General features: G+C 42.1%; 3 protein-coding genes across 4 annotated transcripts; all 3 read right to left on the reverse strand.

Moving 5' to 3' along the window:
* Positions 1-2,610: 2,610 nt before the first annotated feature.
* LOC102304443 (histone H2AX) lies at positions 2,611-3,257 on the reverse strand. Its single transcript, XM_005922156.3, has one exon. It carries the CDS (start codon positions 3,178-3,180, stop codon positions 2,752-2,754), a length of 429 nt encoding a protein of 142 aa, XP_005922218.1. The 5' UTR covers positions 3,181-3,257; the 3' UTR covers positions 2,611-2,751.
* A 2,077-nt stretch (positions 3,258-5,334) lies between these two features.
* LOC121814537 (homeodomain-interacting protein kinase 3-like) lies at positions 5,335-7,094 on the reverse strand. Its single transcript, XM_042220854.1, has one exon. The coding sequence runs from the start codon at positions 6,822-6,824 to the stop codon at positions 5,769-5,771; it is 1,056 nt and encodes a 351-aa protein (XP_042076788.1). The 5' UTR covers positions 6,825-7,094; the 3' UTR covers positions 5,335-5,768.
* Positions 7,095-8,351: 1,257 nt separating this feature from the next.
* c2cd2l (c2cd2 like) lies at positions 8,352-27,603 on the reverse strand. 2 transcript variants are annotated; one of them, XM_014333537.2, is made up of 15 exons: positions 27,113-27,603; positions 26,421-26,859; positions 16,084-16,179; positions 15,868-15,987; positions 15,447-15,557; positions 14,740-14,847; positions 14,512-14,611; positions 14,291-14,423; positions 13,547-13,611; positions 13,176-13,297; positions 12,466-12,637; positions 12,256-12,354; positions 11,765-11,859; positions 11,114-11,327; positions 8,352-10,205 (listed from the first exon to the last, which is right to left on the reverse strand). In XM_014333537.2, exons 2-15 carry the CDS (start codon positions 26,772-26,774, stop codon positions 9,961-9,963), a joined length of 2,034 nt encoding a protein of 677 aa, XP_014189023.1. In that variant the 5' UTR covers positions 26,775-26,859; positions 27,113-27,603; the 3' UTR covers positions 8,352-9,960. The 2 variants fall into 2 exon arrangements, with proteins under 2 accessions (XP_014189023.1, XP_014189022.1); XM_014333536.2 differs by having other exon boundaries at positions 11,765-11,898; positions 27,113-27,602.
* Positions 27,604-27,665: the final 62 nt, after the last annotated feature.

The following is a 27,665-nucleotide window of genomic DNA, read 5'->3' on the forward strand; positions in this document are numbered from 1 at the left end:
TAAACAAAGATTACCCATGAACTTGGAAAAACCCTTCTTTTCAGTCTAGATATTTGCTTTTGTTCCAGTCACAGCTTCACCAAACTGTAATTAACATACGAGGTGTTTTGTGGATAATGAAAATCAAAACTTCAAAACTTGCAGAAGGAAAGCCAACAAATTCCATGAAACGACCAAAATGACTGTTTTACCAGAGATCTTTTTTTTTTTTTTGCCACAAACAGCTGAAAAGAGCATCACCAGTAAATTTAGAGACTGTGAAAATGTCAACTCAGAAAATTATAGTTATAACAGCCAGTGGACACCGGGGTTTTTCCTTCTGAGCTGGAATTTTTAGCCTGGATGTTGGTGTTGGACACGTTGTCAAGCCCGAGTAATTGGTTCAGCCTGTCCTGGGCTCGGCTCAAACTTGGTGCGTCATGCTGCTTTTGCCGCTATAAAGCACTCAAAGCAGACTGAAATATGTCCTGTGGAAAGGTTACGGGTGAGTTTAGCTGCACACGACTGAGGTTTAATGAGAAAATACGTAATCCATCCCCACCTCTGATATAAAACAACCAATCATTTTATCAGTTATGGATCCCACAAAAGGATTAATCATGTATTATAGCTGGGCGTATACTAATGACACTTTAAAATAGTGCTTTGCTGTGTTTTTTCAGATGTCGTACTATTTTATGTAACAGTTGAAATCCTTTCTTTCCTCCGTGTTATGAAATGGCTTATGGTGCACATCTGTCAGCACAGACAGTGATCTGTCTTCAATAGTTGTTAAATAAAAACACATATGGGCAACAATCACAGTTTATGCCACAAATCATTTTGTGAACTTTTTCAAACATCACATGGTGACCCCTGGTGGCAGCATTTGGGAATTACACTCCAGATGTCATGTTTCCACTGACTGAAAGTTTGGTGTAATTTCTGCCAAATGCTTTTTCTCCTTGATGGGGAATTAAAGGTATTTTGAGCACTTTGAAAAGCAGAATGAACAACTGTCTGTTAGCAGGTGTCTTGTTGTGATGCACTATTTGAGACACCTTCAATCAATGCTCATAAATGCTTATGATCTATGGCAAAGATGTCAAACTCATTCTGCAAGCCAACTTTTGTTCCAAAGAAATTTTTGAGTTTAACTACACATTTAATCCCTAAGATATCTTTATATGAGGGGAAAACTGGCTGATTTCAATAGTATGACTTGGTTTTTCTACATGATAAAGAAATGCTGCTGTAGCAACTTAATGAATTCTTGTACTTAAATTGTTAGAAATGTTAGAAAGAAAAAAAAAGTGTAAAACTGCAGGAAAAGTCCCCGACTGTCCTGTAAATACAAAACAAAAAAGTGTTGTTAATTCACAGAAAATGTCTCTTTTTTTGTTTTGTTTTTTAAACTGTGGATTGTAAAACTGAAATTTCTATAGTAGATAGTGTAAAACGTATGAAAACACAGTTAAAAGTACTACATTTTCACCCTTCTTCACATTTTCCAAAGCTGTCCAGTGAGTCGGACAGGAGTCTGCTGGGTCAGTTCTGGCCCCGGGCCTCATGTCTGTCACCCCTGATCTATGTGGAGATAATTTACTGCCTAACATCTAATTATTCTGTGCTTCGGAATAATGAAATATATCACTCAAATTATTTCTCAGTGGTACGGCTGCTGCACAGGAGCTGTGCATACTGGGTCAGACGTCACTGTGCTGGTAAACTGCAGCTGCCGGTTTCTTCACATGTAACGAGGAAACACCTGGAGCTTTAAGGAGAATGAGCCGTTGGCATGTTTTTCAAGCTTTAACCACACTTTGAACAAACAAACATATTATTCAGGTTGCTCATACGCAAAGATAAAGGTGGAAGCAAATACAAAACAAATGGTAAAACACCCCACCTTAACTCTAGAAATGGGTTACTAGAGCTCCAATTTCTCAGGCATATACCCAAGGAACACTAATGCAGGATAAAAAGAGCATGTATGCAAATAATCTTCCCCTCCTAATGGGTGCGTTTCACTTTACAGTGATATTACTTATTACTCCAAAAATAGTCATTGAGGCTGTTAGGTCTGTTGGTCATTGTGGTGCAGGAAACCCTTCAAAATAGATACAAATTTAAAACTGCTCTGTGCATATGAACACTTGAGAGCTGAAACTCAGATTAGGGTGAGTTATTTGTAGCATGTTTTGCTTTAGATGGAAATACGTAATACATATAATACAATATGCCTACACAGATTATTTCAGCCACAAATGCATACTAAAGAGCCCTTTCTGCCAAACCAAAAGTAATTTGTAATCAACCACCACAAAAGCTGCTCAGTCATGCTACTAATAAGGTGAAATGCAACCGGTGTTTCAGGCTCTGGCCCCTGTACCTGCAGTAAATGTTGATAAGTGGAGGCCATTTTTGTTTTCCTTGTTTGTTGTTAACCGCCGGTCATGGAACAAAGCCCTGGTAAATGAATAGTGTTATATTACAACTCTCGAGCTCACGGTATAATCAGTGGGGTTAGAGACCACTAGTCTGAAATTCAGCTCAACCGGCCAGGCTAGCAGGTCTCCAAAACTAGCAAGTAGCATAAATTAGCCTGAAATCAGCAGAATACATCAGTGCTTACAAAACAGACTTTTTATTAAATAAAAATCATGCGAAAGGGGATGCAAGACAGCAATAATCAGGAAAAGTTGCTCTTTCAATTAGGAGTGGGTGGCCCTTAAAAGGACCGTTGGGTGTTAAGAGTTATTAGCTAGCAAGCTAATACTCCTGTGACTGAGAGGAGGCCTTCTTTCCCGCTTTGCCGGAGCTCGGTGCAGACTGGCCGGTCTTCTTGGGCAGCAGGACGGCCTGGATGTTGGGCAGGACGCCTCCCTGTGCGATGGTCACGCCACCGAGGAGTTTGTTCAGCTCCTCGTCGTTGCGTACAGCTAGCTGGAGGTGGCGAGGGATGATACGAGTCTTCTTGTTGTCTCTGGCAGCATTGCCGGCCAACTCCAGGATCTCAGCGGTGAGGTACTCCAGGACGGCGGCCAGGTAAACTGGGGCCCCGGCGCCAACTCTTTCTGCGTAGTTTCCCTTGCGGAGAAGACGATGGACACGGCCGACGGGGAACTGCAGACCGGCGCGAGAGCTACGGGTCTTAGCCTTGGCACGTGCCTTTGCTCCAGTTTTACCTCTTCCAGACATTGTTGGTTATTTAAACAGTTCTTCGGAATCGTACCACAGCAGTCGTCGGTTTGCTAGTGATGAAGAAGAAATCGCAGCCTCTATATAAACCTCACGCTTTGTCCCGCCCTAACCTGCCATTGGGTTTTGGAATAAAAGTGCTGTTATCTGATTGGCCCTGAGAGAAACGTCGTGAGAGAAAATTGATTACTATTGGTGGATCTCTCCTGGTTTGTAAACAATCACGATGGAGCCTAAAAGGAAGACGCACGGTCGATTGGCTGTTACTGTTACTGCTTTCTGTCAGTGGGTCAAAAGTAAAAAAGGAGGAGCCAGAAAGCCAATCGATTATCTTCCCTCCAACTTTAAATTTTTTGGCGCGCAGACCAGCTCTGCGGTAAAAGTTAAATGGAACATTTAACCCTCTGATGTGTGTGTATTGGAAGCCAAGCTTCGTACGCGCTGACCAGTGCAAAAACCTGGACGAAGTATGACCACGTGGCAAATAACATCGAAGATCTGTGTGCCAAAATGATTAAACTTTACACCAAAATATAAAGCTGTTTTTAACTAATAATTTAACTGAAGTAAAAAAAAATACAACATTATTGTGTACCAACAGGAAATGTTTCTAGATTTACTCATTGGTCAAATGTTCCCACCCGTCCATGCATGTAATAGTTATACATACACATTTATTTCGACTAGTGTGTCTACATAAGTGAGTTTCAAGTAGACCTTTTTGTATTCCAATTGTAATACCTATTCAGAATTCCTTAAATATTTCCCCTAACAAGAATCTTATTAATAAATAAATAAATCTAATACTAAACAAAAGCCAAATATTTTTAGCAATAAAAACTAAACTGAAAACCAAACCGCTTCAAAAAGAAGCTACCCTTATTTTAAAGAATAAAATGCTGTAAAGGGGCTCTCATCTTATGACCATCGGTATGGAGAGGCCTGCAAGACTTTGGAAAACTACAGGACACCATCCCCCACTGCATCCAAACAAAGACCTATTGACCTGAGTGCCTTCTACTGCAGGTCTGAGAGGAAATGTGCTCTTCTCAAACTTAACAACAGCAGTCCCCATCTTTATCATCCTCAGATATTTAAACTAAGAACAGGTTTAATAGCCATACAGTATGTGAGTGCCTTACTCTGCACTATGTGTCCCGTGTATAGTTTGGTTTATATGCCATGCACGTATCTGGTCAGACCTTTTTTAGCTAATCATAGCTGGAACCACATTTCTTTTGTGTACTTTTTCAAGTAAATTTGATTTTGATGAAAACATATAACTGAGAGCCAGCAAGCAGCATTAGCAGACTAAGCAATTACTTGGGGCCCCCACGCTAGCAGGCAACCCCCACCCACCAAGACCGCATGAAATGTCACACAAGACAAGCTAATCGATGTATATTTTGTGTGTGTGAAATATCAATAGTAATTGTAGAAGTGAAAGTTACATATTGTTACTAATATATTAGAAGACTGGTGCCTTAATGCCATTGGTTTAATCATTTTCACTGTAAGAGCTGGGTAAGATACTAAACCCAAGTTGTTCTTCGATGTATTCACATGTGTCTCCAACAGTTTAAATTCTGTTCATCTGGACGTAGCGTTTTCAGTGGGAGAAACATTTCATCACTCATCCAAGTGACTTCTTCAGTCTCAGCTAACTGAAGATTTCCCCAATCTTATAAACCAGGGGTGTCAAACTCAAATACGCAGTGGGCCAAAATTCAAAAATGGAACAAAGTCGCGGGCTAACATTAATATTTATTGAAAAAAAAATCTTCCTCCAGATATAAGAATGAATCTTTTCTTATGGACTCAAATAAGTTTTGCTGGAAAACTGAATATGGAACAAGCAAAGCTTAATACTAAACAATATATATATTAGCTGTATAATACCAGTGGGCCAGCTCTAGTAGTAATTTGGTATTGCTTTGTGGGCCAAATGTAATTAGGCTGCGGGCCAAATTTGGCAGAGTTTGACACCTATGTTATAAACAGTACATCTGCATAATGACTGAAACCAGCCCACTGAAGGAACAATGGGCTGTGAGGTCAGTTCCTTCATCATTATTATGCAAATTCTCATGACCATTGATCAACAACCACTGATTAAAGCCCGCTGATCAATGGCCATGGTTACCATTCACAAAGAGTTGGGGATAACACAGGTATGTCTACTAGGAGGCTGAAGGGTAGCACTATATATTTATAAACAATCAAAAACAACAATTTATTTCCAATTTGTATGGAATTTATTTCTGTAAAGGTGGTGTTTTAGGTCTGATTGAAGGACTGATGTGATGGTAAGGTGTCCGCTGCTGCGCTTTGAAGATTGGTAGGCTTTTTCTTTTTTAAATTTTCACAAGAATTGCTACTTCCCCTAGAGTTTTGGCCACTCCAACAATCAGAAGATTTCCCTATGAGCAAGCATTTAGCGACAGTGGGAAGGAAAAACTCCCTTTAAAAAGGAAGAAACCTTCAACAGAGCCAGGCTCAGGAAGGGACAGCCCTCTGCCACGACTGGTTGGGGTGGGGGGAGTGAAAATTTAAAAAAAAGAAGCCAAAGTGATCATTTTTGGAGCAGCTTAATTAATTTTCATGTAATTTGCTGTTAATATCCTTTTCCAACCCCAGTTTGTGTTTTTATCACTTTTGTCCAGGGTGGAAGATGCCATGCTGGAGATTGACTCTGTATGGTTTTTCATGTTGATACTTGGGAACCTGTTGGAGAGGCCAGGGTTGAAAAAGGGATGCCGGAGAACCTGAGAGGGTGTTATCCGCTGGTGTGCATCCAAGGCCAACATCTCTTTAATTAGGCTGACAAATAAGCGTTGGCCATCTTCTGGTCCTCGTCTAAACAGCATTATTTGTTCGAGGTCATCCAGACGTGTCAGTTTTATGTATCTTGTCTCCAAAGATTCATATCCTGTCTCGTATTTAAATTGTTGAGCGGTCTTAAATGTCCAGCGTTGTTGGTTGTAGTTGTCTTTTGTGAAATAGTCTTCAGTGTACACGCCAGGATCGAGAACATGATCTGGCGGCTGACCCTGAGTCTCTATGATGAATTTCAAAACATCATAATATTTTTTTCCAGGGTAGAGTGGCACCCCTGTAACAAGCTCCACAGCCACCAGCCCCAGAGACCACATGTCACATGCTTCGTTATAAGGAAGGCCAAGCATAACCTCAGGTGCACTATAACCAACCGTCCCCACACGGTCACCAGGCATCACTGCAGACGCAGGACATGCGAGGCCAAAGTCTATAAGTCTGACTTTGACTGGAGACTCATAGCGATTTACAACCATGATGTTTCCAGGTTTGAGGTCAGCGTGCACTATTCCCAAAGAACCCAGGTGGGACAGAGCATTTGTGAGTTGACCTAAAATTGGCCTGACTTCGCTTATGGGGAGACGCCGGTTATTCGGGTCCCCTATGTAGTCCCACAGGCATTGGTCTAGGAGTTCAAATTTCAGGCAAACACGCTCTCTGTCAAGGAAAAAGCCGTTCCATTGAACAATGTTGGCGGCATCTGGATCCAACCTTCTCAGCTGCTCCAGGATGAAAATTTCCAGTTTTGCCTGTTGCAGAATATCAGGGTCCTTCTTGTTCACCTTAATAGCCACAGCTCGGTTGGTCATGGTATCACGGCATTTGGCTACAACACCAAAGCCCCCCTTCTCCGAGGAAAGCCTCTACCTTGTAGTGGTTTCCCAAAATGCTCCCTTCAACTATTTCAAGCTCATCTGAGCTGAAGGAGGGCTGGCTGACGTGTGGACGAATACTTGCTGAGAAAATTCAACCGAGTTTTGAAAACTGCAGTTGATTTTCTCTGATTTCTTGCATTTCAAGTTTGATGGGTGCTGAAAGACCACAGGGTTTTGTGGTCTTTCAGCACTCATGCCAATGCAAGGGGAACTCTTAGGGTTGAAAAAGGGATGCCGGAGAACTTCCGACAGTGTTATGCGCTGGTTTGCATCCAAGGCCAACATCTGTTTAATTAAGCTTACAAACAAACGTTGGCCATTTTCAGGTCCTCTTCTAAACATCATTTTAGAAGACAAAATCAACAATGACTTAGCAGGGGTGTCAAACTCAAATACACAGTGGGCCAAAATTCAAAACTGGAACAAAGTCGCGGGCTAACATTAATATTTATTGAAAAAAAAATCTTCCTCCAGATATAAGAATGAATCTTTTCTTATGGACTCAAACAAGTTTTGCTGGAAAACTGAATATGGAACAAGCAAAGCTTAATACTAAACAATATATATATTAGCTGTATAATACCGGTAGGCCAGCTCTAATAGTAATTTGGTATGGCTTTGCGGGTCAAACGTAATTAGGCTGCGGGCCAGAGTTTGACACCTATGTTATAAACAGTACATCTGCATAATGACTGAAACCAGCCCACTGAAGGAACAATGGGCTGTGAGGTCAGTTCCTTCATCATTATTATGCAAATTCTCATGACCATTGATCAACAACCACTGATTAAAGCCCACTGATCAATGGCCATGGTTACCATTCACAGAGAGTTGGGGAATGGCTGCAATTATAGCATTATACGGTGGTGAAAGATGTACCGTTAGGCCCCTCAATTCAGAGATGGTCTTTCTCTGTTCACGTAAATGGCCTCCTTGACTCCCCGCTCAAACCAGCGCTCCTTCCTGTCCAGGATGGTTACGTACTCATCATTGAAAGAGGGTCCACTGGCCTGTAGGTGTAAATAGACTGCAGAGTCCTGGCCTGACCAGGTAGCTCTTCCGTGTGGTGCCATCCACTTCGCCAGCGGTTGTTTGGCAATCTTCCTGGCACTTAACAGCGTACACTATGTTACTCTCTACACTATGTCGGGGAACCCGATCCTTGGGGTGGACCAATTTTTGGCGCAGCGTGTTTTAGGGTTTAAAAGTCACAGAAGTAAGTCCCCAAAAACTATTGGGCCCCTTCTGGTGTCACTAGTCAGCGAAGACAATGAAATGCAGGGAAGAGCCTCACGAAAGCAAACTTATTAGTACATGTAAGTTAATTGCAGGTACAGAAAGTTATGTTCTTTTAATGTTACGCTGTAGCCCATGCGCCTTCACAGACCTGCAAGTGCATCATAAAAAGGAACCTTTTATGGGTTATTGAAAATACAATGAACGGACTCAGGTACAAAGATGATGCTTAAAAAATAATTTATTTGCAATAAATTAAATATTTAAAATATAACAGAAGTCATCAATTTTGCAGCCACTTTTTGTTTCACAATACAGCCACAAATCTTTATTCATAACGTTTGCTTTATGTGCCTTTAGACGGTGAAGAGGCTTTGTTCTCTTCTTCAGCATTTCGAAATCCTTTTATTAAAAAAAATTATAATTTCAAAAAACAACCATTTATTAAGTTTGGTTTTTCTGAAGTCTCATAGTTAATGCAGTCAGTTAAAAGATTATTTTCATGTTTTCAGACAAGACTCAATTGGCCCTAAAACCTATGTACAACTTCACATACTGGATCTATTTGCCTTCAAAGTATGCAAATGCTTTCTTAAAACCTGTGGCTGCTAGTAGATTTCATTAAAACCCTGAGTACCGTATTTCAACTCTAACCCACACCGAGTCCTCTTGCTTTGCCTGAGCGCAGCATTAGTGAACACTGAGACACACCAATCTCCTTTTTTAAATATAAACTGCAGAAATATTTTAGCGTGACGTACATATATCTAAAAAATATTACATTATCATAACAATCCCAAATGTTCACACAGGAAATGCTTTGCTATATTAGTTCATTATTAGGAACTAATCACATGGCAGCATTCTCTGCAAACGATTTCACCCGCAACCCTTTTGAGGCATTTAACACAACATGTCCTGCACAGTAATGATAGCTGTTACAACAATGAATTCTGTAGAAGCACGAGAAGAGGCGAGCACGCCTGATCGCGTTGCTGTTTTCCCCCGACAGAAGACTGCGAGACTTTCAAAAGTCTAAAAATCACCTTCTGGCTTGATAAATAAGGTGGCTGGTTAGATTTTCAAAAGCAAAGTGAAGATATGATACTCCAGAGAAAGCACCTTTGTCAAAGTAAAAGTACAATATGATCTTTTCAGGTTTTTATATAAAATACAACATTTAACATTATTCTAAAACCAATGTCGAAGCAATCATGGATGGACATTATAGCTAGATCAAGACATTTTTTTTAAACTTACTTAAACTATGTGTTGAAAATTACATTTGTATGGAAAACACACCTTAATGTCTCTATATTATAGTGTAATGCAGCTATGATGATTAGTTGTAGGGGGTTCAAATAAATAGCACTTGTTTAATGAGTCCAACATATTAATAAATTACACTTTAACAACCAGCACATTTTTACATCTGCTGTTAAAAAAAATAAAAAGTCAAAAGTGCAACCAAGAGCATAGTGGCATTTTACATCATCAAAATGTTTTGGAGCGTTTTCACCACCAGTGCCAGTCCAACAATCCCAGAAGCGTGGAACATTTCTTTGTAGCTATTCCCCTCTCCTCCACCGAGCAGCAGATTTCTCCTCAAATTTAACAACAATTCAGAGTCAGCGATGTGATTAAATGAGACTTCTGTCCTGAAAGTGCAATAATTTCTATCCAGAGGGGAGCCCTCCCAGAGGTATCCTCCTTTAAAGCTGTGCAGTTGACAACCCACCTGGGGCGCTCAGCCTGTCAAAGACCGTGCTGAAGTGTAGTGATAACAGAGAACGCTCTCAGGATGACTCGTGTCCATGTCTGCTGGCCTCGAGAATTAGTTATCCAGTGCGCTTGCTCCTCCGTTGGCGGCCTTGCCTTTTGATTTGCCAGAAGAGCGGAAGGAGAAACGTTTGATGAGGCGCCGGGAGAAGCTGCCAGACTTTTTACGGCTGATGTTTGGTGCGGCGGTGAAGTTATTGCCCAAGTTGGAGATGTCTTCGTGGGACTGGCTGAGGCAGGACTCTTTCTCTCGATGTCTTCTGCGGAAAAGCAGCTTCGTCCCGCTCTGCAAAAAGCCCACTGCAGGAAACACATCGTGGAGTTACTTCTAGTTTCACAAATGAATTCAATTATTTCACAACATACACGACAAACAATCCATGCATTTTTGCGACAGGCTGCTGATAACAAAGTGCCTGAAGACATCATCTAAAACTGGCTCTCTAAGTTCTCTGTCATGTGTAGACACAGCACTGACAAGAGTTTGGAGCCTTTTTTTGCTTGAGCAATTCATAGGTCAGTGTAACGTAGCTTACCAAACTAAAAGAAAAAAAACATTCCTCTGAAAACAGTCAAGAACTGGACTGAAAATGAGTGAAGAAGCAGAAAACGTCCAAAGAAAACTTTGAAAGACCTTCAGAAAGGTCGTATAACTATTGTTAAAAAGCACTTTGAAAATAAAGTCTGGCTCCTTGGAAGCAAAATATAAAGAGATGTGGGGTGGCTTAGTTTACTTATTACTGCTTCTCCCACTCCTCTGCCTCACCATTCAAATTTAATTATATTGCATGAAAAAAATAAATTAAATTACAAACAAACACATGTTAGTTTGGCTTTGTACATGCTGAAGTATGGCCTCTAGGGGGCAGCAGAGGAACTGACTGTGGTAAATCTGTGAATTGAACCTGAAGTCCTGATGTTACCTAAGGCTATGAAATATTTGTTTGCATATAAAATACACTGTGCCGTTATTAATATAAAAAAACAGTTAGACATGAAAATTAAATCTAAAAGCAAAACGTCTTTGAGACTGAAAAAAATGTAAACCTGCTCATGAAATTCTGCTCTAATGACAAAACAAGAAACATATTTGAATAATTTACAGAATATTTCAATAGCTGAATAAGGTTTTTACAGTTACGCTTTTCTGCGAGACGTTACTGAGAACTGGACCTCTGATTCTTTACAGCACAGACGGCCTGCGTTACCTTTATGGTCCTTGAGACTGCGGGTTTCCAAGGCACCAGTGGAGCCAGTATCTGATTCCACATCGTCCACAGAAGGACGCTCTGATACGTCAGAGGGCGTGGTTTCATCTGGGTCATGGTGACGCCCTGACCCGTAATGGTTGCCGTGCATGGCTGCGTCCATGGCTGCAGCGTAGCCACTTGATAATGCACAGTTATCTTCAGAGAGTGGAACCTGAAGCAGAGAAATAGATGTCACTACTGAAATTACACGCCATTACCCCGTATATGACGATTAAATTCAAATATACACGATTATCAGCACACTTTCTTTTAGTGAGGTTGTCGAGCGCTCCTGACACGTTTTCAAAGATTCTCGGGCAAAAATCAGGTCAGAAGATTCTCATTCTTCTGTAAAGTGGTCCAGTGGGGGGGCTGTGGACTAAATTTAGATCACACTCATTCTGCCCGGCTCCTCGTTGTATTTTACAGTAGATTCCCAGTAGCAGTCGCAGCAGTTATTAAGGCTTACAGCTAATTTAATATAAAGACTGAAGGTTGGACTATTTCCTATCAATCATTATACAGGTAACTGATAACCACAAAATAGACGAAGTTTTCAAATCAAACTCAAAGCACGTGTCTAGAAAGACAGCCTTTTCACTCTCTGACCTTTGACACGCCCGAGATGATTAGCGTGCTCCTTTTCGTCGGTGTCTTCCGTGCTGCTCTGGACGCAGACTCTGTCAGCTGCCGTATGGCGGTTTCTGCAACAGGATCCAGGCCATTAGAGAGGCGGCTGCTCTCTGAGCAACAAAAACACAAATATGTAAATCAGCACTATACTAGCAGACCACCATGTACTATTTTTATTAAAATATATTGCTGAATTAACTGCTGTTGCACTACGTATAAGTTTGTGCTTATCTTTTATCTGTTTATCTGTTTTGTGTCAGCGATTAGCTTCCCGGTGCACCAAAAACAGCACGTAACTCCAGCCCGTGTGCGAGTTATGTGATGCTTTTGAAAAGGATTACCTGCACAGAGCGCACGATGCGTACTCAGAGTGCATTCCTCTCGACTCATGTTACTCTGCTGCGTGTTGCTTATCCTACTTTGCATCTGTTATGTAAAACAAATCTGGTTTTCAGGGTAGAACTCACTGCTCGTGTTGGGGCTGCTGCTGCTTCTGCTATCAGGCAGCACGGTGGGTTTCTTCTCATTCACCTCCACTTTAGACGGAGAACGCAACGGGGAGTCACCTGAAAGGGAACGCTGCTATTTCATTTCTTATTATTGACACTACTAAAAAAAAACTCATCAGGCACCTGCCCTGCCTGGTTTGGTGACATGCTTTGCTTTGTCAAACGCACCTGGACTGCGATCGAGTTTAAGTCGGGACTGGACCGTCGTGACGGTGGTGACGATGGTTCCGTCTGGCATGATGGTTCGGTCCACGTCAACTTTCTTGGTGGGGGTGAGAGAGGAGCGAAGTAGCAGAGCTTTGTGGGCACTGCTAGGCTCCTCTGTTTCTTGGTACAACAGCTGGAAGAGGGAAAAAAAAACAAAAAGTGCACAAGCTGGAGGTTTCTTCCTGTTAAAAGGGAGTTCTTCCTTCCCACTGTCACATAGTGCTTGCTCAAAAACGACTGCCTGATTGTTGGTCTTACATAAAGCACCTTAATCCGACTGTTGTTGTGCTTTGGCTCTATATATAAATTGGAAATTAAGTTATTAAGAAATGACAGAATTTGCCAAATGAAATGTTACTCCACAGAGACAAAGCACGTTTATTCTCATTTTCTCTCTCTTTAAAGACAATGTGAACTAGAAGAAAGCCAAAAAAAGAGCAACAAGTTGGCTGCTGGAAAGTCTACAAGAGATCTGACACAGCGATTATAAGAATGACAATGGATTTTGTATCAGCTGTTACACAACACTGCCTCTTTTGTTGGGAATCTTTGATAAAGTCCAGATCTAGATAATAAACCGTAACGCAACCTTCCTTCTGCGTCAAAGCACAAGTAAGAATTTCAAACACTCCCTACACTCTTACAGAAATCTAACTCGTCTGGTCACTCACCTCAGCGGTGATGACAGCGTTTGGCGTTGAGTCTTGGCCGGACCTCATGGACAATACGTGCTGCCCAGTGGGAACTTTACCCTGGATGTCCAAAGCAATGGAGGCGTGACCCGGCAGGAATTCTAATCATATTTAAACACAAAAAGAATATAAACAAATTGTACAAAAAGCAAAAAGGTCTTTCCTTTTACTGTAGTTCTGAGGCCAAAAAAACCGAGCCTCTCCAGACATCACAAAATGCTAACAAAGACAGTGAGTCTGCCAACACTGCATTTTCAGCACTGATGACTCTGCTTAAGCTGTAATATGTTCCTGCTGATCAGCTTTCTGAGCAGCAGCCAGTAGTAAATTGCTATTGAACTATGCCTTACGTTCCCGTTTGCCACTCCGCTCCAGAAGTCTCACTCTCAGCTCTTTGGTTTCTGGGCCCAGCTCCCTTCAAACACAGGAAACAAATGAGTTAGCATTACAGTGAAACTCCATTATCCAAGTATTATTATTTCAATTAAATACGTTTCTTTCTACAGCCATTACTTCTCTGGAACATTAATATTAATACAAATATTTTAACTACTTGATTGTGACTGTGACATTATGGGCTCAAGAAATTCTGATGTTGCTAAATCTGAATTGGAGCAATAAAATAAAAGATCCCCAAAACTGTTGCAACTTTAGGGAGTTTAGAAGAAAGTATTGTGGTCTTGTAGGACTCACAGCTAGAAGCTTTAATGTTGACCTGTTATGCTTTACCTTGTTTTCTGTGCTATATATGCTGTCACAGAGGTGGAGGCTCATGTTAAACCTGACCAAAAGTTTCATAATGAGGTCTAGTCTTCAGACCAGGCTTAACACCCAGTTTCAGACATTTCTTTCTACTCTTGGATTTGTGAGAAAGAGCTCCGGCTGTGAGCACAGCAGCCAGCACTGTTCAGACCTTCTGGTTGTAAGGGGCAGCCAATCAGAAGAGACGAGGATTATTTTAAACTGTGAATCATGCAAAGCTGCTCTAGCAAAGCGCAGGAATAAAACGAGGGCTGCAAATGAGGCCAATAGGTGACCTGCAAATGCATCACAATCATTACACCCTGAATCTGCTTTCTAACATGGCAGCTTACAGAGTAATATCTTCACTCCATTCCAGTGCAGCATTGGCACTGCTGGGCACAGGCAGGAAGCGGGTTGTTCTCTCTGTAGACGGTTGGTCCAGGCTCACGACACAGCACAGCTCCCCTGATTTAGACCACTGACCTGCAAAACACACAATGACGCAGTGAGACTTCGGTAATCAGCAGGAAGCTGTGCGGAAATGATCTGACGCTGGGGGAAAATATCTGACCTTTACTTAAGGTCGCCCTGAGCTGCCGGAGGAGTAGTCGTCTCACCAAGACACTCTGGGATACAGAGTTCAATCCCACTGAGAGACTGTCCATGGGGGCCTGGGAGTGTGCAGAAAGGGGGGTGGAGAGCTTAACAGTGAAACAGCTTTAAGTACATCATCTATTTTATTATATAATCTATACATCTTTTAGTTAATTTGTCTCATTAAAGGCAGTAAATTTCTCACCAAAGGACTGGACGTCCTGAGATTTAGGACCATGGCTGGCTGAGTGCTGAACAGAGTATCTTCTATCAGACCCTTAATTGTGTCTATGTCTGCTTCACCAACAGTGCACTGTGAAGAAAAAAAGTACACTTATTACTCAGTGATGGTTAACCAACACCCGCTGAACCGAACTAACTACAGCCACAAATTGAGGGTTTATTTATTTCATCTCAATTCTAACAGGATCCCAGAGGAAAAAAATTACTGCAGCTTTAATCTGAGAGCATTTTCACCTCTGGGGGGCTGAACCAGCCTTGATACTTCACCCACGCTGGGCTTGCTACGCCGTATAAAGCAGGCTTTTTATATTCCCGTATGGTGGATGTCATTAGTCAACACAATGTCTTGTGCTAAGTATTTGTTTCCTTTTTATTTTATTAACGTTGTTACTTCCTCAGACAAATGGCATTTAATGGCATGCCCATTTATATAACAATATTAAAGGACGGCACTTCCTTCGTGACTAATCTTGGGTTTAATGGGATGGAAAGTCACTTGCATGCAAAACAGCGCATGCTGATTTACGAAGAAGACAAATTAGCTACGGGAAATTTTTTTAATGTGCGTTTCCTGTTTTAATAACACATGCATGCTTTTAATTTGAAAAATGTGACAGTCACTGACAGCAGTGACATCAAATTAGTGCCATTAGCGATAAGCGTTCCCACCCGTCTCTGCAGCTTGCATGGAGACACGGTCAGAGAAAACGACGGCTGCTTGGAAAGACTCCAGGATATCAGCAGCCCCTCATCCTCCACCTCCTCCAGGCACGCCACAACCTGATGGAGGTAGACGGAGCAGGGGGGGCAGGGACGGTAAGAAAATAGTAACAGGCAGTTATAACAATAGATATTCTCTGTGCAGCAAATTGTCATTAATAAATAATTGTCTTACATTAAAATGCATCAGGTAACAGAAAAACATTTCACATTTAATGACCACTGCAATGAGGGCACAGATGACATGCGACTGTCTGTGTAAATTTTCACATTTGAATAACAATGCAAATCACGCTCTGACATTTGTTTTTTTAGAGGTCTGGTCTCCCGTGTACAAATTGCTAAAATCCAGGTGCAGTGCTTCAGGTACCTTTGCCACCACAGGTGCTATAGTGATCTGATAGGTGTCCATGGAAATAGCAACTGGCGACTGCTGGGTGACCGTCACGGGTAACGTGACCCTGTCTACTGAACAATTACAGTGCAAAATCTGCAAAAGAAAAAGAGAGGAGGACAAATACTCATGCATACATACACTCAAAATGCACTGCTCCTGATGTCACAGGTATAAGCAAAGATTACTAACCATTCGGTTTGCTGACTGGTCAGTGCAGCTCACGCTTTCTATTGCAGAGGCAGCACTTATCTGGAGGCTGCTGTCAAAAGTGATCTGAATGGAGCTCTGGCAGAGACAGAGGAAGAGAAAAATGTCCCAAACATTACACACGAGAAAGAGAAAAGAGACTTGGAGATGACAAAAGATGTAACAGTGCAGGGATACAGCCTTTAATGCAGCTGACTAGCATTATATGATCATATCATAAAGTAAACTGCTAATTAATCCTGGTATTTAATGCATTTAAACAGTATCTGCTCGCATAGCTCTTCCTAGATACACTCACATAAGACAGTGACTGTGTCGTTCACATGTTGCTCATCCAATGCAGTCTTTAAAAAGTAAGAACTACTGTTTGTTCCTGTTTGTACACTTCCCTGTTAAAGCAACCGCACTGTCTTTGCAGAAGCCCAAATGTTCCTTATAGCTGTAGTAACCACGACGATTACTATGCAATCGTTTTCTTGTGTTTAAGTTCCAAAGTGCAAGTGAAAAGACCGATAGTAGAATTCACATGTATCTATAGTCACTCTTGTAAGTGCTATACGGCTATAAAAAGGCAGTGCTGAACAAATGCATGCAAATGCATTATTGAATTTACAGTTCATGGCCGACCACAATTGTGATTTAAGCCCAGGCAGCTGCATGGATTAGTGGGCTCAGATGAAAAATGTCCGAAAATACTGACAAAAAAAACCAACACATGTAGTGGTAATTGTGTTAATAATACATTTATATAATCCTTTTTTGTAATCCTTCAGAAGTTGGGAGATTTAATGCTCCTGGCTGCTGAGAAAACCCCATGTCTCAGACCTCGTAGCAGCATCTATTTATCAAGTCGGTGCTTACTCGAGCTTACAGCCGGGCACGTTTTCCTGTGTGGAGGACAGCCCTAACAAGAGGAAGAAGTAACTCGGTTTTAAGAAAAGATTCAGCAGAATCACACGGGCACGGCGGTGACCTACTATCACTATGTGTGCGTGTGTGCCAGAAGATCTGTTTTACTGGACAGCTTTAACTGAGAAGCGCGAGAAAACAAAATCCCCTATTGTCACAGCATATGTTCCACTAGGTCCAAGTCCAATGTGTATCAAACACAACAGCGGAGGCGGGGCAGAGGTGGGAGGATGATATAACAAAGTTTGTGGTGTGCGTGCGAGTGTGTGTCTGTGTGTGTGTGTGTGTCACTTATTGCAGCCAGAAGGGCAGGAAGCCAAGTGCTATGCCGCAAGCTTACGTAGGTTCCCCTGGACTAACACTGCAGTCACATGACCGCAGCGTACAACCGGCTGTGTTTACTTCAGTTGGCTGGAGCCTCTAAAACTGCTCAGTCACCCAACTGTTCATTTGGATTAAAGTGCAGAGCAAATATGATATATCAGATTGAGAAATACAGCTTAAACCCTGTCTGTGTCGCTGCAGGCGGGCACATTAGCATCTTTGCCGTGGAACTAAACGGAGTCATCTAGCAGAAATTATTACGAGGAAAGCACAGCAAAGTCCATTTTTGTAGACTGCTTTTACAACATTTTGCTTGTATTAGGTGGCTTCTGGTGTAATTATAGAGTAAATATAAGAAGACAGGCAACAAAGCCGCCTGGAGTGAAATGAGGACATCACACTTTGATCGCCACCAGAAAACAAAAAAGACACCCTTGAATCCAGAGTCAGATTTCTGGCGAGTCAAACTGCACTTACAGCACAGATTTGTGTTTGTGTGCATCAAACTTGCTAATCCGTGTTGAAAGGAAACTGACAAATTTCATTTTTTTTCTTTTCCAAATGACTCCAGTAAACATGGCAGCAAAATATTGCCAGCATGTGTCAATCACTCATCATTCATAGGGAAAAGAAGGCTGGCTCGCTCCAGCTTTGTTCATGATTTCGGTTAAAAATCATTTTCTACTCTTATCTTTTTTCCAGCACTATCCTTTTTTGGGTTTGTTGTAAGATGCACCTGAAAAATTATTATGGGAAAATATTCAGCCATTATCGTTTACTGTATTTTAGCAAGTTAATAGAATATCTAATTAGCAGTAGGTTTATGGTTTCTCTTCCTTCCAGGGAGTTTACACCCATTGGCTTTATAAGGAGCCATCTGCTGCACTGTGGTGTTTTGTATCCTCCTTGGCAGAGGCTACAGACCTCATTTTGTCATGGAGAGAGCAGTGCTAGTAGCATGGCCGCTGATTTGTCCTTGTGATCCACCTCTGCTCAACAGAGTGTATGTGAGGGGTATTTCTGGGTAGAGACAGTTCCTGAGGACATCCATAGTGTCACTTCAGGTTTGTCAGCGTCCCCCCCTTTGGGTCTAACTGGCTGAACGCCTCTGAAAAGCATGTGGGTCAACCAGAAATACACTCCCCCATGGCTTCTGATGACCCTCATTTTCCTTCCCTATATTTTATGTTATCTGAGCTTCCTGCTATAACAAGGTGCACGATTGGAAAATTACAATGTTCATGCACAGGAAAAAGCATACATGAAAATTATTATTGATGTAATTACTCAAAATGGCAAAATAACAGACAGGGTCTGTGTGAGGGCAATGTCAACAAACTGAATGCGTACATGCTGCCATACTAAAAACAGCCAGAGGGCTACACCTTGGACAGCTCTCCGTCCAGCCCTATGATGGACCATGATGGACACGGAGAGACAGACAACCGTTAGCTCTACAAATGGAACTATATCTACTGTCTCTACTTCTTCTATCAATAATGCAGCTAAAATTAGCATTTTTTGTATAGACAGTATAAAAGATGGATGGAGCCACTGGGACTTTACCCACTGCTTGCTATGAAGCCTCGATCTGAGTAGTTTCTTCTATTTCCACCTTAGTGATGTGAAATTGGATGTGACAGGTTATGGGTGTATCTGACTGAGAAACAAAGGAAACTGTAAGCCCATTAGCTAATTAGCTGAAGCTGATCCTAGATAATTGTTCTTTCTAAATGTTAGAATTGAACTGAATTTACAAAATGGACTTCATGTTCTATTTAACATACCTGAAACGAGCCACTAAGCTGAGGTTTTTACTGACATAATAGAGCAAGCAGGCACACCTAGAAGTCTTAGCAACCAGAGGAGTCGCTCCCTGTTGGCCATTAAAAAGACCATCGTTTTTTTATATTGTCTACTATTTTTTTCTACAGCTTTATTGCTTCATTATCCCACAAGCTATAAATCTGGAAGTGGGAGTACAAAGAGAGGGAGTTCTTGAAGTTTCTCCTAAAACCAAATGGCTAGCATGTGAGATTAACATGCTAGCCACTAGGATTTAACACCCAGTCACTACTTTTTTTTACTCTTTTAGGGAAGCCATAGTCCAACACCCACCATGTGAAAGCTTGGGTTACTATTAATACTATTATTAATACTAAAAGAATGATAGTACAATTCACGTATTTCTATAGTTACTCTCCTAAGTGCTATATGGCTAAAAAAAAGGCAGTGCTGAACAAATGCATTATTGAATTTACAGTTCATGGCGGACCACAATTGTGATTTAAGCCCAGGCAGCTCCGTGGATTAGTGCACTGGTCTCCAACCCTCGAGCCATATAAAAATTATAAACAGAGTCCGTCACAAAGGGCAGCCCTGGTGAAGTGTCCGTTAATACTGGCAAAAAAAAAAACAACCCAACACCCACCATGTGAAAGCTTTCACAGGTTTCACAGTAGTCCTGTAAAAGAATTAAGGAATTAAGAAAGGAACCAGCAGCCAGGTGCTGCTGATCAAACGCACTTTGCTAATCAAATACACTTTGCTGGACATACCAGCATTTTCACCCCAAGGTCAGCGCATGCAATGCTCAGACCGTACAAACCCAAGAACTACACCTCAGACTCTACAGGCATCAGGTAGCATGTTAAATGTTAAAAGTTCATGACAGTACAGCTAGAAAAAGACTGAACCAGTGTGTTTGGAACTTGTTTGGAAGGGTTACCAGGAGAATGTCTCTCCTATTTAAAAAGAACATGGCAGCTTAGCTTTGCAAAGCCGCATTTGAACAAACCACAAGATTTCGTGAACTTTGGATGAGACGTTTGCTCAAAATGCACCGCCACATTTGGAAAACGCCTAATGCAGCATATCAGCACAAACTCCTCATACCAACTGCCGAGCACGGTGATGGAGGGGTAATGATATGGGAAAAAAGAAAATTACCAAGTCGAAGTCCAGACCTCAAATCGATTCAATCTAAAGAAAGCTGCGCATAAACAAATGCCTGGAAACCTTGATGGACTGAAGCAGTTGTACAAAGTCGGCCAAAATTCCTCAAGAGTGATGTGAGAGAGTGATAATGATTAAAAAAAAAACGAGTGCTGCAAGTTATTCCTGCTATAGACTCTTTTAGAAACTACTGAATCAGGGAGTGTTCTTAGCTTTTTACATGACTGCACCGAGTCCCATTAAACGTTTTTTTTCTAAAGTATACCTAAGAATTGTAAAAAGTTACAGTGAATCTGGAAAGACAGTAGTGCCTTAAGTATCCAGTAATCCATCTTCACTTCAGAATTTGTTCAGGTACTATTAAATTTACATGTTGGATATTAGCTGAGCCTATTTAAATGCTGAGTCATAGCCTCAGAAAGAAGTTGGCGTAATAGTAGATTTTGGCTGTTCAAATAAAACTGGCTGGTGAAGATGGAGCTCATCATTAGCTCTGACTAAAGGATGAAAAGGTTGGTTTCCTGCACTATGGTATCAAATCAGCGCGGAGTGTTTAATGTCCCCTGTTGTTAAGAAGGAACCTACTTGAGAATAATCACAGGGCATTAATCATCTACCAGCAGCTCTCAGAGGGAGAAGAAGTGAACTGTGTCCTCAAGCTATTCACCAGACTCTTTATAATTGCAGATTGTGAATATACAGGGAGCTTCCTTCCCTGCAGATGTACGCTCGTTTTGTCCTCCACTACCACTCAGTAATGATGGCTTGACAGCATGTGTCAGCTGCACACACAGGCTGCTGATGCCTTATGATCTGCACGTCTGGGGCGGCCGACCAGTCCAGTCCTTCAAGACTCCTCTACAAACTAATCCAGCCAGAGACATCTGAGTAGCTCCATATCGAGTCATTTCTTCTGAGGCAAGATTATATCCAGAGGCTCACGCTGTAAATACTTCAACAGACAGGACATTTTTGCTGGGTAAACAACTGAGAACTGAGTCTGCATAATGGGAATACGCCCCAAAGCTACAGGAAGAGACCAAAAACACAGACATGCTGCTGCCGATGTTTAAATTAAACCATGCTACGCAATTCATGTCAGATCAGACGTAGTTATAGTCGGTGTTAGAAGTAAGCATTCGAGATTATTGTGCAGAATGTAAAAATCACTAGAATCTGACATCAGAGATGACGTACTTCTGTTAACATCGCAGCAATGAGCTGTAATGAAGCCTTGGGGCCCTCACTGGACTACAAGGACAGACGAAGCGTGAGAAGGGGTGGGGTGGAGCTGGTGGTAACAAGTATTAGTTACTGAGACAAGAGGTAGACTGTGTATCTTCGAAACCGTGAAGAAGAATGAAGCACGGCTGGTGCTCCACCTGTTTACCCTGGGTTTGCAATCGTCTTCTCTAATCTATATCAGATACTGTGTAGGACACAGAAAATCAAACCTCATGGCTTTAAGTATCTGCAAAAGAAAAATGCCTAGCTTCTTTCTCTCCTCACACAACGGTCTATTTGGGTAGTATAAGCATTCTGAGCTGTGCCGTTCTGCAGCACAAATGTACTTTCAAGTCATATTACATTTAAATAAGTCCTCATTAGCTGCCTCAATATCCTGCAATCTCACTACAAAGGGATGAGGCATTTGTTGCAGTTTATGTAACAAGCCCAAACCCCGGTGTCAGTACTCAGCCCTCTGAATCTTTTTGTGTGTGTGTGTCTCATCATGCTGTTTCAAATGCCGGACATCAGGGTCAGGGTTGGGTCTGCCCTCTGGAATGTTTTGCTACAAGGACAGAGCACTATGACAACACTGAAAATGAGCGAAACAGCAAAAGGATTCCTGGCCTTACATCACTCCCCGCTGTAGTCAACAATATATCGACAAGCACGCCAGAGTCAGCCGTCCGGGATGAGGGATGTTCAAAACTGCACAGTCGCGTCACTGACACATAGGAAGATATCAGGGGAAAAAAGACCCTAAGACACTTTTTGTTTCAGTGATCTCTTTTCAATGTGGCATCAAACCAAAAACCTGCATCTAAAATATCAGCTTTCGCAATCGAGAGCAGCAAAGTCTTAAAAACTTTATGTGGTAAGGTCACAATAGCAGGCTAGATCACACTGCCTGTCATTTCAACTATTTTACTTCATAATTTGAGTATAAAACCAGTTTTTCCTGTATTAAGCTGAGGCACATTCTCAAACTTGTTGTTTCCTGACTTCAAGTGAGGTACACAACAGAGCCACCAGCTCATAGCTGTGTGTGTGAGTGGCAAACAGGGGTTTAGTCCTGGCTAGGTAATGTAAATAAAATTCATACACTGTATGAAAAAAATTAATGTAACCACCAGGTCTGAAAATAAAGCTGCGGAAATGACTTAAGCTTTGATTCTTTGACTCTCAAAAAGACGTTCAGCTGTATAGAAGCTATAAGACAGTGACCTTATTCCTCACTCATTTAACTTTGTGAGGTTGTTTGTTAACTTCGAGCCTTCAAAGTCTATAATCAGGCTCCAAAGAAACAACAGGATGACATCCAAATGCCAGTTTATGTATGATGGTCCACCTCTTTTATCCACTTCGTGATAAAATACAACAGGAAGGAAGTTTTGTGATGAATGAAAGAAACATTGTTAATCTGGTCATTTTTAACAGATGAAATGGGACCATCAGTGCTAACTGGGGCTTATCTCCACAGGAATTTTCGGGGACTGTTAGTACATATATATTAAAATAATTATTGGGAAAGAATAAATCATAAAAATACAACTTGCAGACTGGCAGGAGGTTTGATGAACCCTTTCTGTTGCTCCAACTTGACCTTGCATGCTCAGTCAGCTTGCCTTTATTTGGATAAATTTCAGCATAGTAATTATTTAAAGACCTCTGTCACCATCAATCTTAAGTGCCGGAAAAGTACTTAGGTTAATGCTATAAAGGATTTGCGTACTAATCCCCACGATGACACTGAAGCACCACTTCCCCGGTGCTGTGTTCCTCCGGGGAAGCTCATGTTTTGCCCGATGTAGAAACACAATCATGCACGTCCGAGGAGAATATGAGTCTTTGGGACCGTAATATATGTTCACGTGTCTGTTTTCAGAGCGGCCACAGAAACCTGCCTGGCAGGTGGCAGAGCCTCGCTGTATGCGAGAAGCAAAGAATGCGAGGCGACAAGTTTCTTGCCACTTAATGCTTGCCGTATCGCCGCGGCTCCTTACAGCAGGTTTTTCCAGTCTGGTTTTTACGTGGGAGGTGAACATAATACAGCTAAGACGCACTTAACTGGCTAATAGAACACGATGCTACTTAATAATGAACAATTGAATAGTGTCACATCCAATGCACCTGTTGTTGATGGTAAAAAGGACACTATGGAGACCGAAGCATGTGCCCTTTAAGCTTCAAGACAAAGACTGCTTCTTAGATTACATCCTGTGGGTTTATCTTTGAAACAAGGCACACTGGTGATTTGGTACTTAAGAGTAATGTTCAAAGGTTCATTAAGAAACTAACATTGATTTGCATATGGCCCAGACACATTTAGAACAACAGCTTGCTGTGTTTGCAGACAGTATGACTAGCAGATATTTTATTGTGATGAATGAACTCGGGAAGCTCTGGTTCACACACTCGGCTCACAAACTAAACACCCCATGGACAAACACACACAGCCAGCTCGTCTCTGTGTCCTCCAACACTGACTTGCTTGCCCAGTGTTATAAAATCACCTCCCAGTGAACTTCAGACACTTTATTCACCCCTTTTCTGCACCTTTCTAGTCAAACTCAAAGTCCCTTCACTGTGGTCTGAAAGCATTTCATAAGTTGGTACAGGGGTCACAGACCGCACACACACAGTTCATGTGACTATAAATGAGCTATGAGCAATTACAGCCAGGTGACGGTGCTTTTTATCTTTGAATTATTGTAAAATCATAAAACTTTTTATGAAGGTAAATACAGCACGCTCAGCACCTGGAAACTGCCACTAAAGGCTCACCCAAGGTTCACTTCAGCGTTTGAGTGTCTTAGTAAATGAGAGTGTCAAAGGTCAAAGCAGATCAGCCAGCCGAGGTCATAGTGAGATAACTCGGCTGACAGCAACATAGTGAAGAAAAACGATCCACTACACCACAGGGACCTCTGACTATCAGCACAAAACGGGGTTATATGAAAGCAGGTATCGAAAGCTCAACAGACTTACTCCTGCATACAAAACATGTACAAAGTGCAGAGAAGGTACACTTTTCTGCCACTTTATTAGATACACCTTTTGCCTTTAGAGCTGCCCAAATTCTGTGTAGCATGGATTCCACAAGTGGCTGGAAACATTCCTCAGAGATTTTGGTCCATGTTGACATGATAGCAGTTGATGCAGATTTATCCGCTGCTCATCCAAGATGTGACTCTCCCACCGCATCTCAAAAGCGCTCTGTTGGGTTGAGATCTGGTGACTGTGGAGGTCATTCGAGTACAGTGAGTTCATTGTCGTGTTCAAGAGATCCGATTGAGATGTTCTGAGCTTTGTGACATAGTGCATTATCCTGGAAGCAACCATCATCAAAAATACTTAAATGGGCTGTGGCATTAAAATGATGTTCAGTTGGTACTAAGGGGCTCAAAGTGTGCTAAGACAATATCCCATTCATACAGTGGAGGATGGATTTTCATGTTGCGACCCTACCATCCAAATTTTGTAGCTGAAATTGAGACTCATCAGACCAGAGCCTATATAATCTGTAGCCTCAGATTCCTGTTCTTAGCTGACAGGAGTGGCCTGGTGTGGTCTTCTGCTGCTGTAGCCCAGAGATGCTCTTCTGCACACCTTGGTTGTTACAAGTTGCTATTTGCATTATTGCTACTCCTCTATCAGCTTGAAGCAGTCTGACCATTTTCCTCTGACCTCAGGCATCAAAAAGGCATTTTTACCTTCAGCAACCACTCAGATTGCTCAGGTTGAACTTCAACAGGCTATCTTCACCATATCTGCATGCCGAAATGCTGCCATTTAATTGGCTAACAAGATAATAAGATACAGCTGAGCAGGTGTACCTAATAAAGTGGCTGTGATTGTACCTCCAATTCAAAGAAACGCAAGGCAAGCAGTCTTCAAAGCTCTGTGCTCTCATTTAGATGTTTAGATTCTTATCTGTCACATAATGCCATTAATGACCTGAAACAGATGGTGAGGCCCTGATCCCAACTCATGAGGTCAGTCTGGGGTCACAAGAAAAGGTGCCTGAAATACTCGGTTATGAAAACAGGTCATCTTTTAAAGAAAACCAAATACTTGCATTGTAATAATTTTAATGGTATTATTTCTGAATAAATGCTCTCCTATGGAAGATGTTTACTCTGGACATCTGCAGATGAGCTCTCAAACAACAAAGGTTAGGTGACCCTCACGAATCAGAAAACAAGTGCTGTTTGTTGCAGATGTGCAATGCATGTGATTGATCTTGTCTGACCCCTTTAAACTCCCCGCCAACTCATCTCTCGATAAACACGCACGGTTTTAAAAGTGGGGGGTGTAGAGGAGCCACCTCCGTCTGACTTTGATTCACACAGATGAAAGAACGACTTAAAGGGAGAAAGACCTTTAGGGACACTGGACACAAAGTGGCAGGCTGTCTCCAGTGCTGAACCCACTGAATCAAACATTGATGCGTTACGCTGCGTTCTAACTGATGGCCAAGGTTACGAGCTGAAGGGAGGGTGACACAGCCATTCTTTTCATTCTGCCTCTTTCCCGATTTGATCAAACACACATCTACTTCTTCCCATGAGGGTATAAGACTATTTTTATGAGGTGTGGGTGTTACTGTGGCTGTGCTGACTGCTCTTGCGTCTCCACTCTTTTGTGCATTAAATCAGAGCTGTTACGCAAGGCTCTGCCCCCCATCCTCTTACAGATTAGACACTCCAACTCCCACACCTCCACCTCCTCTGCCTACACACACACTTCCAGCTGCACATGAGCACACCGACTGTATCAGCTCCTGCTTAACTATTTATGCCTCCACTTAATGGAGTAACCTCTTGTGCACACACACTGGCATCATGTTTAATCAGCTCTCTTGTTAAATATGATGTATTAAAAGCTTAAAGATTTCAACTCACCCCATGCCTGCAAGCTTGCTCGTTCAGAGCCTTGACCCAGGTCCTCTGAAACAGCTCCCTGAAGGACTTGAAGGAGAACAGAGAGGTCAACAAGCCTTTAACCCCGGCCTCAGATGTGGGTCGTCCATCCCGGCCGGAGCGGAGCTTCAGCAGGAAGCCCCACAAAGCTCCGGCCAAGCTCTTATTGGGGTGCTGCCTCCAGGCTGGGTCTCGGCTGTGTCGCTTTGCTGCCTTCCTGGCTCTCCACAACCGCAACACAGTCAGCGAGTACTGGAACAACCATCCCAGCACGATGACCAAAGAAGCGAGGAAGAGACCCACCAGGCACAGCCAGCTCAACTCCTGGAGCTCCATCACCGCCTCCAGCAGCCTCTCATATCATCAGCTCCAGATGGAAATAACAGGACTGTGAGTGGTGAGCAGATCAGCTGCTTTCAGCCTGCGAGTGGCAGCAAACAGACGGTCGCGTTGATTACCGGTAATGGAGAATTTACACCGTGGTTATAACGACAAGAACCAATTTTCTTTTTTTTTCTTTTTTTAGGTCAAAATAAAAATTTGTATTAAATTAAATTAAAGATTAGGCTGTATATTTAAAAAAAACTACTGCGTTTGCGCCATGCATGTATATAAAACATCTACACGATATCTAATAATAATATACAGAAAAGTCACATAACGTAGCTTCATACCAAGCTGAAGTTTAAGCGGTCCGAGCTGCAGGCTGCAGGTAATCGAAAACAAATGAAGCCGTGTTCATGGCGATATGGAGCGCTTCCAACAACAACTGTGTCTGTCCCATCTTCGAGCGCTTAGCGATGCTTCAGTGTGTTTGTTGTCATCTGTCGATCCCAACACAAGCCTCCAGCTCTCCGCCTGTGCGATACGGGCTCCGGCGCATTTAAAATCTCCGCTGGTCTCAGCTCCTTCCTCCGCAACCCCTCCACGGCGACGATTTAACAAACAACAGCATCGGCAGACAGGTGGCGCTGCAGGGGACGGACTCATCAAAAAAACGGAAGCTGGTCGGACCTTTCAAAATAAAAGGAGGACACAAAACGGCGTTTGTGTGTGGAGGTTTTTTTTTTTAAATAAATGTTTAATGTTTCAAGCACGAATACAAATATGGCAATTACTGTCAAAAGACGCAATCAATTGCCAGAGAGAACAGTGAATACTATAACAATGTAAACATGCAAAATAAAAGACTGCTACACAGATGCAAGCACACCAACAGTATGTGAT

Source organism: Haplochromis burtoni, unplaced genomic scaffold (genome assembly GCF_018398535.1).
Source record: "Haplochromis burtoni strain Fernald_Lab_line unplaced genomic scaffold, NCSU_Asbu1 Contig_56, whole genome shotgun sequence".
NCBI classification, from domain to species: Eukaryota; Metazoa; Chordata; class Actinopteri; order Cichliformes; family Cichlidae; genus Haplochromis; species Haplochromis burtoni.